The sequence below is a fragment of the Erpetoichthys calabaricus genome, chromosome 9 (assembly GCF_900747795.2).
Source record: "Erpetoichthys calabaricus chromosome 9, fErpCal1.3, whole genome shotgun sequence".
Lineage (NCBI taxonomy): Eukaryota > Metazoa > Chordata > Cladistia > Polypteriformes > Polypteridae > Erpetoichthys > Erpetoichthys calabaricus.
The window spans coordinates 2,583,519-2,603,876 of record NC_041402.2 but is presented as its reverse complement, the minus strand read 5'-3'; the positions used below and the strand labels follow the sequence as shown (position 1 = coordinate 2,603,876).

The 20,358-nt window shown below is 41.4% G+C and overlaps 1 protein-coding gene across 1 annotated transcript in view; it reads left to right on the top strand.

The window, feature by feature from the left end:
• ccdc180 (coiled-coil domain containing 180) overlaps positions 1-20,358 on the top strand; it is a 114,270-nt gene that overhangs the window by 64,409 nt on the left and 29,503 nt on the right. The window contains exons 19-24 of the mRNA XM_028809082.2: positions 4,012-4,187; positions 4,413-4,588; positions 7,909-8,089; positions 8,211-8,357; positions 16,432-16,576; positions 16,665-16,781. Coding sequence (XP_028664915.1) covers positions 4,012-4,187; positions 4,413-4,588; positions 7,909-8,089; positions 8,211-8,357; positions 16,432-16,576; positions 16,665-16,781 — 942 coding nt within the window. The remainder of the gene's footprint in view (positions 1-4,011; positions 4,188-4,412; positions 4,589-7,908; positions 8,090-8,210; positions 8,358-16,431; positions 16,577-16,664; positions 16,782-20,358) is intronic.

The window sequence follows — 20,358 nt, the reverse complement described above, 5'->3', positions numbered from 1 at the left end:
ATTTTTAGGCTAAACCAAACAAAAAGTGGTTTTTACATGATGTGACGTCACAGACAAGAGTAGAGTGAGTGACAATCCTCGATATCTGTGTATGTTAGCTAATAGAGAATGTAGAGTTCTATCAGGATAAAAAGATGCTCAAAAACACGCCAGCAAAGCAGTTAGCACCACAAGCCACTGCCAAAGTATACCAACGTGTTTAGATCAGTGGTGGAAATGGGGGCTGGCGAAATGCAAATTGAGAAGAGCCCATCAGGCAGTGACTTTGAGACAAAAGCCTTCCTGTCCTTGTCCCCTCCCTGGCCACCTCTTCTCGTGGCAGGCAACCACAAGGTTATTGATAAAGGAATACAGAGGGACCTGCCAGCCCCAGAATCGGTTAGAAACGATGATCTGCGGCATTTGAGCAGAAATAAGTCGATCGGAACAAATTGGGTCTCAAAATATTTCATTATGGTAACACCACAAGGTCAAGATGTGGCTGCCAACTTTAACTTTTTATGACTGTTCCTTCTTCTTTTAAATTTTTTTTGAACATCATTTTCGTGGTTTCATAGACCAAAATGTTTTAAACGATGTTGAAAATCACGCACTATTTTGTTATATTAGGGGAGACTTTAGTTTTTGCTATGCAATTATGTGGCAAGATGAAAAAGGATTGTGTGACAAATGACGGAGGAATCTAAACATTAATCGTAATGATGTAGCTTACTGTATCTCCCTAGGCAGTACCAGGGGTGAATTCTGAAAGACCATATTTCAGTGTCTGCATTACACATTTTACAAATAAAATATAATAATATTATTATTAGTTTTAATGTTAACATGCTTGCTTTTACACCAGTGCTCGTTCACATAGACATCCAGTCCCCCTCCTGAATTTTTTTCCACTCTGTCTGATTAATCAGATGAAATCTGTCCATGAATAAGAATTTTAAGAGGGCTCTCCACAATACACCTCCATCTTATTATGAAAGTGATTGAGCATTCCTTAATATATGGAGACAGTCCAGTTCTAAATTCTTGACACGTCAGTTTTATCCCCTCTCTGCCTCTTCACCATTTTCATCTTCAGACGAGCTGCTCCTCTGATAAGGTATAATGGCTCCTTAGGAGCTAGTCATTGCAGTGCTAGCAGTTGACTGCATTAATTTTTAATATTCTCCACTTCATGTTCCTCAGACTCTCTCAGATGTTGCAGATGTTAAGGTAGCCTTCTTTGCTTCTCTTCTGTGACTTCTACATTCAGAGTCTGTTCAAAAAGCAGATCTTCACTGATGCAAAAATGGGTGAATACCAGTATGAACTGCGAGTGCGCTTATACCTGCATGAGCCGAATGTTGAGACAAATGAAAGCCCAGATTTGTGATGACAGCAGCATATCATCAATTTAAAATTCACTTTTTAGTAAATGTATACCTTTCTAATGATAAGCCTATTGCTGAACCACATTTAATCATAACATTAATGATTGTTAAAAGGAAAAAATGTATTAGAAACCTCAAAGAACCTCTCACAGAGAGAGAACACAAGGCTTTTATAAAATGCTGTTGCCTACGTGGTGCTCAGAAATCTTATACCTGGTATTAAAATATTTATTATAAGCACAGGAAAATATTTCAGTTTACATGACGGGATAAACGTTTGTAATGAGAAGAATATCGGTAGCATTTCTAGACTATGTTAAGTTAATATCATAGTGGACACTTGCTTGACCACCTTAGGAAGCAAACATTTCCTCCTCCACTCCAAAATCCAAATTCTTTGACAGCCGTGTTCAAAGTTGTTTCAGACGGGATCAGACTGATGGTGATGTACCACACTACATTGCGAGTACATCGCCTAATCTTGGTAACCTGCAAGAATCCTTACTCAATGGGAAAACTTCATCACATGTTACCTAATGCTTCGCAACAAACGGGATGATAAAAACTGGGAGATACGCATAATCAAATAAAAAGAATAAATACATTACGAAGTCAGAAGTAAAAATCAGGAGTGGGTCTCCCCAGGATTTTCTCGTATACTCAGATATGGCGATGAATATTTGAGGAGTAAACCGCAAGACAATGATTCTATTTTTATATTATGTACATTAAAGAATCATTAACAACAAATCAAATCAAATTAATAATATATTGTACAATTATTATAAAAGTAAAGTTCAATAAATCGGACTCTGCAGCTGAATGAATAAAAGGTAAAGTACCACTTAGCGGAAATAGCCCAAAAATTGATAGAAATCTACATTTTGTACCTAATACATGAATGTAACATTTAGTTGACCAAAGTGAAAGCGTCCTCATGTTATCATGTTTACACACTGTGGGGAACAGCCCAGACACAGACAGGCAGACATCGTTGTACATCACCACACACGGTTTATTTACAATATTTACAAAGGAAACACAGCACAACCCAGTGCCCCTACACCATCACCCACAAAGTCCAGGCCTCTTCACAATGCCTCTCTCTGTCGTCTGGTCCGCCTCCACTCCTCTCCTCCGAGCTCCATCCTCTTCCTCCCGACTCCAGCCGTCGAATGGAGGAAGGCGGCCCCTTTTAAGCTCACCCAGACGTACTCCAGGTGCCTCCCGATAACCTTCCGCTGGCACTCCGGGTGTGCCTGGTCTTCTTCCTCCCAGCACTTCCGGGTGTAGCGGAAGTGCTGAGGGCCAGAGCTCCACAGGCATTGGGGCGCCCCCTGGTGGTGACCACGGGCCCCTATAGGGTTGAGCTTCTAAGCTCTGTTCCCATGGTCCCCAAAGCCACCAGGACTGTTGCCCCCTAATGGTCTGGAGGAGGTGTAAGCCCTCCTTTGGTCCTTCTGGGCGTCCCAGCTGAGTACCACTCCCAGCCGCTTGCCACAACAACAACAACATTTATTTCTATAGCACATTTTCATATAAAAAGTAGCTCAAAGTGCTTTACATAATGAAGAAAAGAAAAATAAAATACAAAATAAGAAATTAAAATAAGGCAACATTAGTTAACATAGAAAAGGAGTTAGGGTTAGGGTTAGGTCCGATGGCCAGGGTGGACAGAAAAAACAAAAAAAAAACTCCAGAGAGCTGGAGAAAAAAATAAAATCTGTAGGGGTTCCAGGCCACGAGACCACCCAGTCCCCTCTGGGCATTCTACCTAACATAAATGAAATAGTCCTCTTTGTAGTTAGGGTTCTCACGGAGTCACTTGATGATGATGATAGACATACAGACTTCTGGCTTTTAATCCATCCATCATTTTCGGAACATCATGGTACTTAGAGTAGATGGTGGTGACGCAAGCCACCCCCAAAAGGACACCGGAAAAGGAAACAGAAGAGAGAGTAGGGGTTAGTACAGATTTTAGAGCCACCATGAATAGTTATTATAATAATATAACAACACACAGAGACAGACACACAGATATAATTTCAAAAAAGTCTAAAACATTGAGATTCTTCAAAATTTTGAAATGGAATTTTTGGACGATTGTAATACTTTCCCTATATTTCGTATGCAAGAAAGTCAGGGAGGTCTAAAACACTGAGATATACCAAAATCTCGACATCAAATCTTTGTGCGATTACAATACTTTCCCTACACTTCATATACAAGAAAGTAAAAATCAAGCCAATCTTTCATGAGAATAACGAAGGATCTTTTAGAAAGTCACAGAGTCTTTTGGGTTTCATCATCAAATTCAGATAACCCAGAATTAACCAGGTTGACCATTTGTACTGTCGCTCCTCTGATGTTAAAAGTGTTGCGCATCCCAAGGGATTCTGAGTATGTCATTGTGGAAATGGAATAAAATTGAAATGGTATATAAAGAATCTCATCAGAAAATAGTCCCACCAATATCTCAGCATGCATGAGTAAGGAGGCCATCTGTGAATCTGAGGAGCTTCCATGTCACTCCAATCCTTTATCCCTTCCCAAATTCCCTAAACAGAATTAGTCACCCTTAGCTGGCATCCTTGCTTACTATTCTTTAAAATGATTGGAATTCCTGTCATTCATTTCCTAGGAGGACTCTGAATTGAACGACGTACCCGCTGAGATTTTCACCACGTCAGATGGAAGGCGCTATGCTGTCCTGAAGCCAGCTCCACCTGTGATTTTGTGCCAAGACCCTGAGTGCCCGTCTCCATACACCGAGCTGGTGCTGTTCACTGACAGCATGCTGATGGACACCATCAGACGGTACGTGCGGTTAAAACAGGCTACCCAGGGTGGGAAGGGTTTGACGTTGAAGAAAGGCAAAGTCGACTTTAGCAGTCACACTGGGCTTGTTCAGTTTTTAGAATAGACACTGAATAAGGAACCCAGATTTCTACATCATATTTTAAGATATTTAAAAAAATAATAATAATAATAATAATAAATGAGTTAAAGTGTCTTCAGACGTTTGTTCATTTGACTTTGCAGCATTAGAGGAGAGTTTTTTGAACATCTCGACCAGTGGCACATGACGACCCATTTGAACTCCAAGATCTTCACTGATGCAAAAACGGACGAATTCCGGAATGAACTACAAGTGCGTTTACACCTGCATGAGCCGAGGGCGACGAGGATTGAGCTGGACATTCACAATGTCCGTGCCGGTAAGTGAAGTGCATGGAGATTCATATTCATGTTTTGTTTATGGAAAAAAAGACATTTTAATATTAAAAAAAAGGATATGGGAAAAAAGAAACAAGTGCTACCCGCTTCTGCTCTTAAGTACAGTTTAGGAATCAAACTACAGTATGAAGGTATGAGGAGAGACGCAAAAATAACTATATATGTATTGATGAATTACAGCCTTCTAACCATTGTCCCCTTCTCTATACTCCCCGTGCCGATCTCCACACCACTCCATACGTATCTTCCATTGATTGAAACGGTCCTGGAAGTCTTCTTGCTTGAGGCTCTTCAACAGGGTTGCCGTTTCTGTCTTCACTTCATCCATTGAAGAACAATGTCTTCCCTTCAGGTTACTTTTGATTTTCGAGAACAAGTAAAAATCACAGGGAGCTAAATCGGGCAAATAGGGAGGACAGAAATGTTTTTGTCAATCAAAAACTGCTTTACGGAAAAAGAGATAATTTGCGAGAAATTTGATGTTGATTCGCTGTTCGATTTTTCTCATCCGACATTATCACGGCAACTCGTATAGCGATTGTTGTGCAAATACTGGCTGGGCTATTTACAGGATGTACCTGGCCGGTCGGCGGTTTGAGAGGGCGTGTAGGAGGGGATAGAGTTCAATGATTCATGTCCGGCCGACCTCCAGGCGGTTTTCCAAGAAAGCCCTAAGCCCACATATCACATATCGCATGTTCAATGGGGAAAAATATAAAGTGGCCTTGCGAAGTACAACGTTTTCCTAAAAGCAAAAGCGGAGCTTCACCGCGTGCTCGTGTTAGTGGGGGAGCAGCGTAGGCACAAGCAGGCAGACACAGACAGCGGCGATTTGATTTCACGTTATTTTTTTCGAATACAAATAAATGGCAAAAAATTTGTACGAAATAAATATTCGTAAACAGCCACTATTTGTGCTTACTGTATACTGTATTTGGATTCGGCTCCACTCCTACATTACAGGGTGTAAGAGCCATTTTCCTAGTTACATAAATATTTTACTAGATGACAAAGCATAATTTACAGTATGGGAGGTTCCTATAACCCCCATAAGTAAAATTGTATTGGTATATTCTTGCCATTTCTAATAGTTTTGACTTAATATTAATCTTCAGGTAGTGACCAGCCTTGCCATGTGTAAGGTGTAGAGGGCACAAGGTTTTAAACCGTGCCCGTGCCACGAACCTATGGACCTTTTAAGTGTGTGAAGTAACTTGTGCTTATTTAAGTGCAAAGCCGTACGCTTAAGGCGTACAGAAGAAGAAATTAAGAACTTTTAAGTACAGAAATAACTAAAGTTTCTCAAGAAAAGCTACGTTTAAAGAAGATCCATTTTTCCTTTTTTTTTGCCTTTTATTCTACGTGTGTAACTATTTTATTCTTGTGTGGATTATTTGCCTTTAATTTTCACTAAATAACTTTAAAACAAACTTTTGGACTGAGAGATTTCATTCGGCAAGCATTTTACCTGCGCTCGATCTCGCCTTGTACTTCAGCGGCTACACAGGGTAAGGCGAAACGTTTAATCTGGACCTACTCCAGATCGAGAATGTCACATACACATTCAAGTTCTTCACTTGCAAATAAATTACATTAAGTTCACCGTTCTTAGAAAAATGAGCTTGTTCAATGAAGGCACACTTTTGAACTAGTTCATGCACAACTCTGGCCATTTCAGGTAAATAACATACCCTCCGTGACCAGAAGAGGTTTGCAATCCAATAAGCTGGAAACAAAAGAATAAATGAGAAAAAAAATGAGAAGAATTGAAAGAGAGCATTAACAGAAAATATCAGAATTCGGAAGGAGATGATGTGGTAGAAATCAACATCGTAATTAAAGAGAGAAACTTATCCTCTAAAAGAACAAATCAGTAATCAGGCAGGAAACAAGCTGTTCATGGTATCTTTTAATTACTCCTCGGCAAAATGCTTTAGCAGAGTCAGAATGATCAGAGAACAGAAGATCATTTCATAAACTATTGAATTTACATACAGTGTTAATCAATGCATACATTTACTCTGGTTGTTTTACGCCCAAATGACTTATGTATAAAATAAAAGTCTATTATATTATATTGTGGTTCTTCTTGCCCACCACCCTTGAAATTTCATCCATTCTGGCTGTTTTACAGGACATCTGCTGATTTCTTTGTCATCTCGTAGCCATCTTTCAGTACATTTTGATGTTCACTTGTCCTTTCTCTGGTTTCCAGATGTGCCTGTAAAGGTTTCTGACATTTATTAACCCTTTATGCTATTTCTTTAAGATGAATGCTATGTTACCCTAAAATCATTCTTCCACAATGAACATCAACTAATGCCTCAGCGCCAAACTGAAGGACCCCGTGACTTTCTATAGGCTGAGCATCAGGAAGTCCCGCCCTCTTTTTCTCAACATGTTGGTGTCCTCGAAAGATGACTAACAGAATAATTAATAATATGATAACGGGAAAATGTAAACACATTGGATGATAACAACTAATGATAGGAATTAACAGAAACAAATGACCAAAATGAACAAATCTAACGAAAGAAAACAGAGCGCAGAGACAAAAATCCTGGTTGAATCTTAATTCCTGTATTTTCATTTTTTATGAAGGCTACGTAGAATAAATACAGTAAATCAAATCTCTTTTGTTAATGGGGCACAAATTAAACGTCTCCATGTTACGCCTCTAAGGTTCTCCAAAAATGGGAGCGAGGAGAGCAGTTAATGAAATGGTTGGCTTTTATCCATCAACCAATCTGCACCCTGCTGTTCTGTTTCTTTTTAATGAAAGGACCAAGAGAGGAGAAAATGTGCCGAGTTCATAGCAAGGAAGTCAATATAATCTTTCAAACAAATCCTAAACGCTGAGCCAAAAATCAAATACCCTTGCAAAGATATGTCTTATCACCAAAGAGTTACACAATAGGAACAAAATACTGAAAACTCTCGATATCCAGTCTCAGATAATTAAGAGATGTGTGTGCCAGCCTTTATATGGTCGTTTGGGTGACATCACGTGTGGCACATATCTTAGTGCCTTCTGGGTAAAATCCGCATGGAAACGACAACAGCAAATAACAGAAAATGGTCCTGGCCATTTTCTAATACTGATGACAAAATTATAACTTTCCTTAGAAGACTTTAAACACAAAACTTACATCAGAAACAGATTCCCTGAGGCCAAAAATTCCCAGAATGGCAAATACTTTATTTCCACAGTATGTGCAAAGCTCATAAAAATGAATAAACAACGTCCATCATAACTTCTGCTCTTTGACTAACCGGCGACTTGTCTGACTTTTTTATGCAGCGGAGCTTCTGATCCACAAAGATCGAGTTCACCGACACTGTAAAGGTGTCACCGAGGCTTTAAACGACATCAAAAACGAGTTTACTGAACTGTGCGAAGAAGAAAAGACTTCAACCAGTGAATTCCGGAAGCATATATTCAGCATGGAGGCGATCTGCGTGAACGCTACCAAGTCAGAAAAGTGAGTTTCACTTCCTTCTTGACCTTTGTAGATGTGAATGAGTAGGTGGACTAAATGAGTATGTGGAGAAAGTGTAGAATCCTGCCGACTACACTATATGTTTGTATCTGTCTCCCCGCAGGGTGGAAGCGCTCTTTGGCTCTCTGAGCTCCGAGCTGGATTCACACATGGGCGCCATCCAGGCGCGTCTCCGGCAATTCAGGCAGAAGCTGGAAACCACCATGGGGAACCTCCGAGACACGAACGCTGCATTTATAAAATGTTTTAGGTATGTCCAGCCAGATGTGGGGCCGCTCTTGAAGCATGTGATGGTAGAAGATGCCGTATGACACAAATATTAAGTGATGCTGACCGTCCGTGAATCGAGTGCCCCCCATTTTAAATGATTACTGTAATGGATTACTTCAGCAGTGGACGGTTTTATCCCTGCCTCAAGTGTCTTTTTCTTTAATCTGTCTGTTATTGGTTATACATTATTTTGAACATTTTAATGTTTTTGTACTCTTTGTTTTTGTTTCTTACTTCCCTTATATCATTTTCTTTTCTTAATCACTAGGGGGCTTTGCCCTCTGCTCACTTCGCTCGCCAACCCCCGTGCTTGCGCTACACACCAGCCTCTCTGCGGTTCTGCCGCTCGCATATGGAGATACAGATGTACAATTTACTAATTATTTTACATTACAGCGAGTAATTAGTCATTGGCATACAACAAGCAACTCTGTTTGTGGCGTGAGTGCAGAAAGGGCTTCTTTCTCATCACCCTGTAATTCAGATGTTCTTTGTGCAAATTGTGCTGAATTGTAGAACGATGTACAGATACACCATCTGCAGCCAGATGTTCTTGTAGGTCTTTGGAGGTGATCTGTGGGTTGTCTGTCACCATTCTCACAATCCTGCTCATATGCCGCTCCTGTATTTTTCTTGGCCTGCCAGACCTGCTGGTTTAACAGCAACTGTGCCTGTGGCCTTCCATTTCCTGATTCCATTCCTTACAGTTGAAACTGACAGTTTAAACCTCTGAGATGGCTTTTTGTTGCCTTCCCCTAAACCAGGAGACTCAACAATCTTTGTTTTCAGATCTTTGGAGAGTTGCTTTGCGGATCCCATGCTGTCACTCTTCAGAGGAGAGTCAAAAGGAAGGAAGCACAAGTTGTAATTGACCACCTTAAATCCCTTTATATCTCCTGATTGGACACACCTGTCTATGAAGTTCAAGGCGTAACGAGCTCATCACACCAAGTAATCAGCATTGAGCAGTGACAGGCATTCAAATCAGCACAATGACAAGGGGACCGCATTGGTGTACAGCCAGTTTTTCATATTTGATTTAATTTCATACAACTAAATACTGCGTCACTAAAAATCTTTGTTCAGAAAACACCGCAGTACTCAGATGTTCCTAGGAAATGAAAGACATACCACTGTTATCTTTATTGTTGAAAGGAGAGTCAATTATTAAGCAGGCTGAGAGGGGGTCACAAACTTTTTCATATGACTATGTAAAGCACTTTGAGAAGCTAGAAAAGCGCTGTATAAATGTAATTCATTATTATTATTACTAGCAGAGAAATAAAACGGGCTTAATGGTACAAATGTAAGCCAATCTGTTTCGATCGTGTCATGCATTTATGAACTTCTGTTGAGTGGATCTGTCAGGCCTTACATCCGCCTTTCTTTGTGCTTCTTGTTTCCTTCATTTATCAGACATTGCTGCCCTCTTGTGGACGGCGCATCACGTGACGCATAGACGTTCACTGCACAGTTGACTGTCTTAACACAGGCCACAGTGTTCAACATCTTGCCTTTCATTTCCTATTATCCTACATTTACACGGATTATTGTAGACATGGAACACACGTCAACTGTATGTATTTCAAATAACATTATATTATTTACCCTGTACAACTCAAGGCACTTCACACCCAGATAAACAGACTTGAGCTCTAAGGATTTTGCAGCTCACTTCAGAGGCGGTGGAGGTTGTGATGGGATAGCAGACTGTTTGCTGCTTGTGCTGATTGACACATTTGCAAAACAAAGAGGCTGATGAAGAGATGCAAATGAATTTAAAGTGGCCCAGCATTATAACTTTTTTTGTAGGCTTCGGGGATTCTAGTGTTAATCAGACATTGCTGTCCTCTTGTGGACGCCAAACAACATGATTCTGGGATGTATGCTACACAGTTTACTGTCTTATGCTGGCCACTTACCTTTGTTCATCAGACATTGTCACTCTCTTGTGGACACCAGACAACATTACGCCTGGCTGCGGATGCTGGATGCTGGATGTTTTCTCACTAATATATATATATATATATACTAGCTGTATAAGCCCGTGCTGTAAAAAGCACTGTGTCCTAGAAACTATTGATATCGTCGGAAGAAAAGTTGAAATGTAGAGATGTCAGGTGATCGAAAGGAACTACTCTGGGCGTCTCTCTCCTAGGAGGTCTAGGGGGTTTCGTTTTGCCGACATGTTCACATCACTTGTGTATCAGCGGCTAAGTGAGTGACATTTCTTCAGAAGTTTCGTTTTGCCAGCGTGCTGGCCTCACTTGTGTAGCCCTTACCCCAACTCCACCACTCACTTCTGGGATGGACAGACAGACTACACACTTCCCTGTGTAGATTTTTATGTATAAGACTAGCTGTGTAAGCCTATGCTGTAAAAAGCCCAGGCTCCTAGAAACCTTGGATTCTGGCACTTAAATCAATCAATCGTATCAGTTGTGTATTAGCAATTAAGCGGTTAAGGTTCTCTTTGGTTGGGGGTTTTGTTTTTCCGATGTGCTCGCCAACGTTATCTGTCAGCGACTAAGCGAGTTTCTCTCTTTTCTCGGCGGTTTCACTTTGGCGACAGAGTCACTTTCTTTGAGCTTCATGCTGTAGCCTCACACTTCCAGGTCAGACAGACAGACGCACACACTTCCACACGTAGACGTTTATATACAAGATAAGAGATTGTCATTAATTTGAACTGTTGTTGTAATTTTTCATTATGGTTCGAATTATGTCTTTTTTGATTTTTGCAGTTTATGCATAACAATGTTTTGTTTTCTGCTTTGGGATACGTTTATGTTGACAACGACTTCCGTTGCTGTCCTGTGATGACCAGAAGTCGCTCCAGATTACTTCATCATTTCAATGCCATTGAAGCCGTAATGTCCAAGATTCCGGATAAATCTCAAAACAATCTCACAAGTACCTTGTGGTGGGCTGGCTCCCTGCCTGGGGTTTGTTCCTGCCTTGCTCCCTGTGTTGGCTGGGATTGGCTCTAACTGACCCCCGTGACCCTGTGTCCGGATATAGTGGGTTGGACAATGACTGACTGACTGACTGAATCTCACAAGTATCTACTGGTGAAAGGTTTAGGACCTTTCATGTGTGTATTTCGTCTAAGATGCTTGATTAGTATTCTGGGCGCCGATTGATCAGTTCCTTTTGCCTTTTTGACTACAGACCCCAGCTTGTTTTTTTTGGACTTTGAGTGCCATTTCTTCTCTTGGTCCTTGACCAGCTATTTTAAAAAATGTCTGCCTTCACCAATTTGACAGAACATCAGGGGAGAGGAACCCAAACCACTAAAGGAACTTTTTGGCTGAAATTCTCTTTTCCCGAATTTGAGTTTGCTTCGTGGTTTGGTTTTGGTGCTTGGATTTGTCTGCCATCCTGCTTTATGTTCTCCTGCCTGTTCCCCTGTTTACTAATTTATGTCCTTTGGATGAGACATAAAGTCCTGACTGTCTGTGGTCATTCAAGCTCCCTAGGCCTTTTTTTGAAAAGAGTGTACCCCAATGTCTTAGCTCAATTGACCAACCTCAGCCTGGTCCATTCTGTCCTTTCTGGCCCCTTAATCATCCCCTAACTATCTCTTATCCCTTCACCACATTACCGCTAATGTTTGGAGGTCGCAGTGGTGCAAAATGGCTGCTGTCACATTATTGGCGGCTCCCCACTGGCTATGTAAAGTGCTATGCAAATGTATTTGGTTATTTTTATTTTTATTATTTTTAACATTTACCTTTCCCTTTGGTGTCTACTATTCCCTGGGATCAGAACAATAGAACAAGCCATTCACCTTAATAAGCTCGTCCATCCTATCCACATAGATTGTCCAAAATCACATCAAGTTGAGATCTGAAAACAGTGGTGGCGCCAGTCACTTCAAACCAACAGGTCCTCGGCAGGTCCCAAAAATATTTGACAGGTCCCAAGCAATGAAGCAAACATAGAAGAAAGTAATAAATGCAAAAACTAAAACAGTATGCATAATGCATGGTTTGCTATTTCAGCAGACCAGTGCAGCAAGTTAACAAATTCTTGACTTGTCATACTAGTCCAGTAGTCCGCAAGTGTACGTTCATTTTAGCATAATGTGACAATTAGGAAATATTTGAATGAATCTGTCAATCACACGATCCAAATCTAGTTTTTTGGCTTTCTCAGCCTGTGCAATATTTGACAAGCGCATGTCGGTCGTTGTTGATCGCAGATGTGTTTTGATCAACGTAAGTTGGCTGAATGATCTCTCGGAAAACATTTCAGCTGCTAACATACTAGTGGCATTACCAACTTCACTGGCATTGTCACTTTCTCACTGTTCTTGTGTTTGTCCTTCACGTTTTCCCATTTTGTATTTTCTCATTGTCAACCATGAACTTAATGATTGCTGAGAGTGCGACATTTCAGCACAAGCAAACACGCTACAAATTACAATTTAGAAATATACTAGCAGTGTAAAATTCCAGCAGCACGTGTGGTGGGCAGGCAGCATGATGCATGAGGCCAATGCTGAAATGACGCATGCGCACAGCTGGTTCTGTCAGGCTATAAGTACAGTCATTTGAAAAAGTTTGGGACCCCCCTCTCAGCCTGCATAATAATTGACTCTCCTTTCAACAATAAAGATATCAGTGGTCTGTCTTTCATTTCTTAGGAGCACTGCGGTGTTTTACGAAGAAAGATTTTTAGTGACGCAGTATTTAGTTGTATGAAATTAAATCAAATGTGAAAAACTGGCTGTGCACAAATGTGGGTCCCCTTGTCATTGTGCTGATTTGAATGCCTGTCACTGCTCAATGCTGATTGGTTGGTGTGATGGGCTCGTGACGCCTTGAACTTCACAGACCGGTGTGTCCAATCAGGAGATATAAAGGTATTTAAGGTGGTCCATTACAAGTTGTGCTTCCTTCCCTTTGACTCTCCTCTGAAGAGGGACAGCATGGGATCCTCAAAGCAACTCTCCAAAGATCTGAACACAAAGATTGTTGAGTCTCCTGGTTTAGGGGAAGGCAACAAAAAGCCATCTCAGAGGTCTAAACTGTCAGTTTCTGTAACTGTAAGGAATGGAATCAGGAAATGGAAGGCCACAGGCACAGTTGCTGTTAAACCCAGCAGGTCTGGCAGGCCAAGAAAAATACAGGAGCGGCATATGGGCAGGATTGTGAGAATGGTGACAGACAACCCACAGATCACCTCCAAAGACCTGCAAGAACATCTGGCTGCAGATGGTGTATCTGTACATCGTTCTACAATTCAAACATCTGTATGGCAGGGTGATGAGAAAGAAGCCCTTTCTGCACTCACGTCACAAACAGAGTCGCTTTTTGTATGCCAATGCTCATTTAGACAAGCCAGATTCATTTTGGAACAAAGTGCTTTGGACTGATGAGACAAAAATGGAGTTATTTGGTCAGAACAAAACACGCTTTGCATGGCAGAAGAAGAACACCGCATTCCAAGAAAAACACCTGCTACCTGCTGTCAAATTTGGTGGAGGTTCCATCATGCTGTGGGGCTGTGTGGCTAGTTCAGGGACTGGGGCCCTCATTAAAGTCGAGGGTCGGATGAATTCAAGTCAATATCAACAAATTCTTCAGGCTAATGTTCAAGCATCAGTCACAAAGTTGAAGTTACTTATGCAGGGGTTGGATATTCCAACAAGACAATGACCCAAAACACAGTTGGAAATCTACAAAGGCATTCATGCAGAGGGAGAAGTACAATGTTCTGGAATAGCCGTCACAGTCCCCTGACTTGAATATCATCGACAATCTATGGGATGATCTGAAGCAGGCTGTCCATCAAATTGAACTGAACTGGAGAGATTTGGTATGAAGAATGGACAACAACACCTCCATCCAGAATCAGACACTCATCAGAGGCTATAGGAGGACAGCGTCTAGAGGCTGTTAGATTTGAACTAAGTATTGATGTCATATCTCTGTTGGGTGCCCACATTTATGCACCTGTCTAATTTTGTTATGATGCATATTGCATATTTTCTGTTAATCCAATAAACTTAATGTCACTGCTGAAATCCTACTGTGTCCATAAGGCATGTCAGATATTAAAAGGAAATTGCTACTTTGAAAGTTCAGCCAATGAGAAACAAAAATCCACAGAATTAAGAGGGGCTCCCAAACTTTTTCATATGACTGTATATATTGTACAGGTCACTAGGCTATGTCTGTGATAAACTGATAGTACTCGTTGACGTAATGCCAGCCTCCTGGCTGTTGCTGGGCTACTGAGTGATTGAGTAGGAGCTGCAGCTCGGAGTAGTTGATACGTACATGCGGTACATGGTTTACTGTTTTTATTTTTGTTATATTGTGCTACTATGACAGTAAAAGAACGGTAACAAGAAATCTCATCAAATTTTTGACATAGTCACCAAATTTTTTACCAGGTCCTTTAACAGGTCCCTAGAAGTTTTACCGGGTCCAGGGACCTTGCTGGACCTGGTGTGGCGGCGCAAATGTCTGAAGGTCCCTAAGGTCCTACTGTCCACCGCATTACTTGCTCATTTATGTGGTCTTGTTGTAGAATTTCTTTGAAAGTAACATCAGGGGTCCACCGTCCTAATTCCTTTTAGAATTCTGAGCACTTCATGTCACCTCTTCATCTCCATTTGCTTGATCTGAGAAGGTTCAGCTCCTTCAGTCTTCCTCCTTGCTTGCTCTCCGCAGTTCTGAATCCACCTTGTTGCTCTTCTCTGGACTTTCTGTAGAGCTCCTGTGTCTTTTTTTTTTATAATATGGAGAACAAACATGTCCACAGAGCTCCAGGTGAGACGTCACTAGTGTGTGACATGACTGAGGCATGACCTCCATTGACTATGAACCTTCCTGATCACTTCAGTCCAAGCTCTGGATGTAGACACTGACCAGACCACTACAGATTCTTCTCACGATGGATACTTTTGGGTGTCAGACCTTCCATTGTGTATTCATATCTCACATTTTAGCTTCTTGTGTGTAAAACGTTACCTTTACTTACATTGTAACGACTGACTCACTCTCCCTAACCGGCAGCTACAAGCTGAGGACGTTAGACCAGACAAGCCGTACTTCTTCCAATTAAACTTCTCCAAAGATAAGCCACAAGACAAACAATATGTAAAATCATAAAGTGAGTATATATTAATAAAAAGAAAATGAAACAAACTCCAAGCAATATATCACACCCTAACCAGCCCCGACATAACACTCAACCCCAAAAGTGACCAGTGGAATGTAATAATTAAAAGGCGCAGCAAAAACGTTAATATAAAATACGAACCCTCCCTTGACCCCACACTGAACATCAAATCAATGAGACACACAGAAAACACGAAACGCACATAACAGTCCAGAAGATTCAACGGAAAATAAATAACGTTTGTGAACCTCGTTCAGCTGGAAAAAGTGTCCTACAGCATTTATATACAGATGAAGATGATGACTCGCTCCTCTAACCAAACAACAAGAAACAGTCTCACCGTGCTTATCCTCGGTACATCGGCATTGTCCAGAAGCCCGGGGTTTTGCGGTGCAAAGGTGAAGTTGTCAGGCGTTGAAAGTGGCCGGTAGACAAAGGTGTAAATGATTGGGATCGCTGCTTTCTCCGGTCTCTGCAATGAATTGGCGGTATAGTAGAACGGGATTTCTTCTTCTTTTTTTTTTTTTTTGTTTCATTTTGTCCTCCTGTTTAAATAGTGAATGACCCGGATGCAGGTGATGTGGATTGACAGGACAAATTATCAGGAGGGACCACAGTTCCACAGTGTTATCCTTCCCCCTTTGTTTCCAGGGGAGCAAATTTACATAGACCATGTAAACAGGACAACGCTACGAAAGACGGGACTCGGCACAAAATACATTTATGACGACGTTAATCATGTAGCACCACTACAACATTAAATTTGCCCAAGCGCCTACATTCTGTCCCAGTCTCTCCATCATGATTAAGCCGAGTCTTTCCTCCTACCTCAGTATCATCTGCAGCCGTGATCAGCTTGTTGTCTTTCGTCTGTATTCTTACCCAAAGCTAACTAATGCATCTCTGCTCCCCGTTTCCAGATTGTTCTCTGAAGGCGGCACCTTCTCCCCTGAAGAGATCGAAACTTTCAAGAAGTCCTTGGAGAAAACATCGAACCACATTGATGCCACCGATGAGTCGATAATGCTGGATCTGGAAGGCATGGAAGCCAGGTGCCTGGAGCAGGTGTGGCCTCCATCGGCCCTCGTCGTCACTGGCTTCGCTTTTTGGGTTCACGCCGAGGGTTGACTTCACTCTGCTTTGTCTCCCGCAGGCAATGGAGATCATCACGAAATTTGAAGACAAGTTTCAGTACCACGCCGTTGACCTGAGCTTTATGGAAAAAATTCAGCGACTGCTGACGAACACTCAAGTCAAGTTAAAGAAGGAGGTAAAGCCAGCAGGTTACAGGGCATCGTCTTGTGAAGGCGTGTGCCATGAAAGGTGCTGCATCCATTAAAGATGGAGGGTGCTGTCCTGGCTGCCAGTAGCCATTGTGGTGTCGGCCTCTGCTGACTCGATGATTTCATTCTTTATCGTCGGTGATACTCCATCCTCTGCGAGATACTCTGTGGTATTTGGCTGTACCATCCTCTGCGAGATACTCTGTGGTATTTGGCTGTACCCCATATCATGAACAACAGAAACTGGCCCAGACGGTCACTTAAATAAGCAACTAAAAGGTTAGGATTAACAGTTGGTCCTGTATGAGTCTCGATATTCTGCTCATCTACCAAATGTGCCGTCCTCACTGAGAGGAGAGTCCAAAATGACGTCCAGTCACATCCCTTCTTTTATAGCTCCTTGGGTGGAAGTCCCGGCCGTGTCTGTCCCAAAAATTGTCCTCCACTCTGTGTGGAGCAAGGCGCGGGGTATGGGGTTTAGTAGAGTATGGTGTGTAACACTCTTATCCTTCCCTGTGCCTTCTCTTTTAGAGCCAAGTTTATTTACTGTAACTCCTTCGAGGTGGTGTCCACGGTATTTAATGTGCAACTGTGTTCAAGTAAAGCAGTGGTCTCAAACTCCGGTCCTGGGGGGCCACAGTGGCTGCAGGTTTTCATTCTAACCCATTTTCTTAATAGGTGACCAGTTTTTGCTGCTAATTAACTCCTTTTCCTTTCGTCTTAATTGACTTGTTTTTTAAGATTTGTTCCCCCAAATTTCTTCATCATTCCCCTGAATTGCTTCTTTTCTTTCCTTAAATGGCACCCAAACAGACATGAAATGTGAAGTGAGTGAGCCAACAGAAGAACAAATAAGTCAGGGCCTCAGACTCCCACCAATTTCGTTCTAACCAGTTGCTTAATTAGGCGCCGAGTCTCGTTTTTAATTAAACACGTTCTTTAATTCCATGGCTTGTTGCTGCTCTCATTGTGCAATGGCAGAAACTTCTGAGATTATTTATTTCCTCTTTTCTAAGAGCATCATTCAAACGTTTTGGGGTCCTGATCAGATCAACATTCCTGAGACCTTCATCTTTCTTTATTTTCAGATATACAGTAGTATGATGGACGCCAGTTGTTTTGGCTCATTTTGTATCTCACTATTGTTTGGCTGCTAACTAAGGAAAAAGAAACAATTGAGGGGTGTGAGCTTTCAATAACTAAATTAATTAGCAGCAAGAACAGGTCACTAATTAAGAAAAGGGTTAGAATGAAAACCTGCAGCCACTGTGGCGCACCAGGACCAGAGTTTGAGACCACTGCTGTGAAGCCACCTTTAATGCTAGTGGTGCCCTCTGGAGTTTATACTCGTGTTTTTCAAGCTGCATACGACACCCACAGGGACATTTCTGACCTCCTGGCTTGGTGGTGCACTGCTTGAGAGAGAGTTGTTGTGAGCTGGGAGTCTGAAAAACATGCAAGTTTTGATCATGTTTTGAGGGGGAAATCCCATCAAAAACCTTGGCTAGATACTAAAAGGTCCATGTTAGAATTGTGAGGTAGGTGGAAGAGATGGGACTTCCCAAGGTTGTACCAGAAATTACATCTACGGTCCATCCTGGGACTCATTCTCCGGTCTGTGGGGGAGAAAACAGAAGTGTTTAGCAGTCACTTTCTCCCCTGCACTATGGTGAACTGTCCATGATCGAGATAGTTGATTACTTTGATAGAGCTACTTAGAGGCTCCTTAACAACAACAACAACAACATTTATTTATATAGCACATTTTCATACAAATAATGTAGCTCACAGTGATGAAGAAAAGAAAAAAAAGACAAAGTAAGAATTAAAATAAGACAACCCTAACTGACATAGAATAAGAGTAAGGTCTGATGGCCAGAGAGGACAGAAAAAACAAAAACAACTCCAGATGGCTGGAGAAAAAAAATAAAATCTGCAGGGGTTCCAGGCCACTAGACCACCCAGCCCCCTCTGGGCATTCTACCTAACATAAATAAAACAGTCCTCTTTGTATTTAGGGTTCTCATGGAAGGACTTGATGATGATGGTCTTGTAGACTTCTGGCTCTTAATCCATCAATGTAGGAACATCACGGTGCTTTGATTAGGTGGTGGTGGCACAGGTTGCCACCACAGAAAACCGGGAAAAGAAACAGAAGAGAGAGTAGGGGTTAGTATGGATTTTAGAGCCACCATGAATAGTTATGATAATTAATTGAATATACAGAGCATCAGGATTAAACTAAAATGAAGTTATGAGAAGGCCATGTTAAAGTAATGAGTTTTCAGCAGTGTTTTAAAGTGCTCCACTGTATCAGCCTGGCGAATTCCTATTGGGAGGCTATTCCAGGATTTAGGAGCATATCAGCAGACGGCTGCCCGCCTGCCTCACCACTTCTTTTAAGTTTAGCTCTTGGAATTCTAAGCAGACACTCATTTGAAGATCTGAGGTTACAATTTGGAATATAAGGTGTCAGACATTGCGATATATAAGATCGAGCAGATTATTTAAGGTTTTGTAAACCATAAGCAGGATTTTAAAGTCAATTCTGAATGACACAGGTAACCAGTGTAGTGACGCTAAGGCTGGGGTGATGTGCTCGGATTTTCTTTTTCTAGTTAGGATTCTAGCAGCTCCATTCTGCACTTGTTGCAATCGATTGATGTCTTTTTTGGGTGGTCCTGAGAGGAGTGCATTACAGTAATCTAGTTGACTGAAAACAAACGCGTGAACTCATGTCTCAGCATCTTTCAATGATATAAGAGGTGTAACTTTTGTTATATTTCTTAAGTAAAAAAATGCTGTCCTAGTGATCTGATTAATATGCGATTTAAAATTCAGGTCAGTGTCAACAGTTACCCCTAAATTCTTTACCTCCGTCTTGACTTTTAATCCTAATATATCCAGTTTATTTCTAATAACCTCATTATATCCATTATTGCCAATCACTAAAATTTCAGTTTTCTCTTTATTTAGCTTGAGAAAATTACTATTCATCCATTTAGAAACACAAGTTAGACATTGTGTTAGTGAAACAAAAGAATCGGGGTCTTTCAGGTGCTATTGATAAATACAGCTGTGTGTCATCAGCATAGCTGTGGTAGCTCACGTTGTGCCCTGAGATAATCTGACCTAACGGAAGCGTGTAGATTGAGAAGAGCAGCGGACCCAGGATAGAGCCTTGTGGACCACCATATAGGATATCATGTGTCTTTGAGTTGTAATTACCACAACTAACAAAGAATTTTCTACCTGCCAGGTAGGATTCAAACCAATTTAAGACCCTGCCAGAGAGGCCCACCCATTGACTAAGGCGATTTCTAAGAATATCGTGATCAATGGTGTCAAATGCAGCACTGAGATCTAAGAGGATGAGAACAGATAAATGGCCTCTGTCACATGTGTCTTAAGCACATGCATGTGGCAAAACTTAAAAAAGAAATAAATTAGTATTACATTTGGTCAATTCTTGTGTTTTGAAATTGGTGACCAGAATGGGCCCTAAAAAAAAACCTGATTGGAGCATCCCTACTCAGGACAGGTACCCAAAATCCTAGTCAAAGT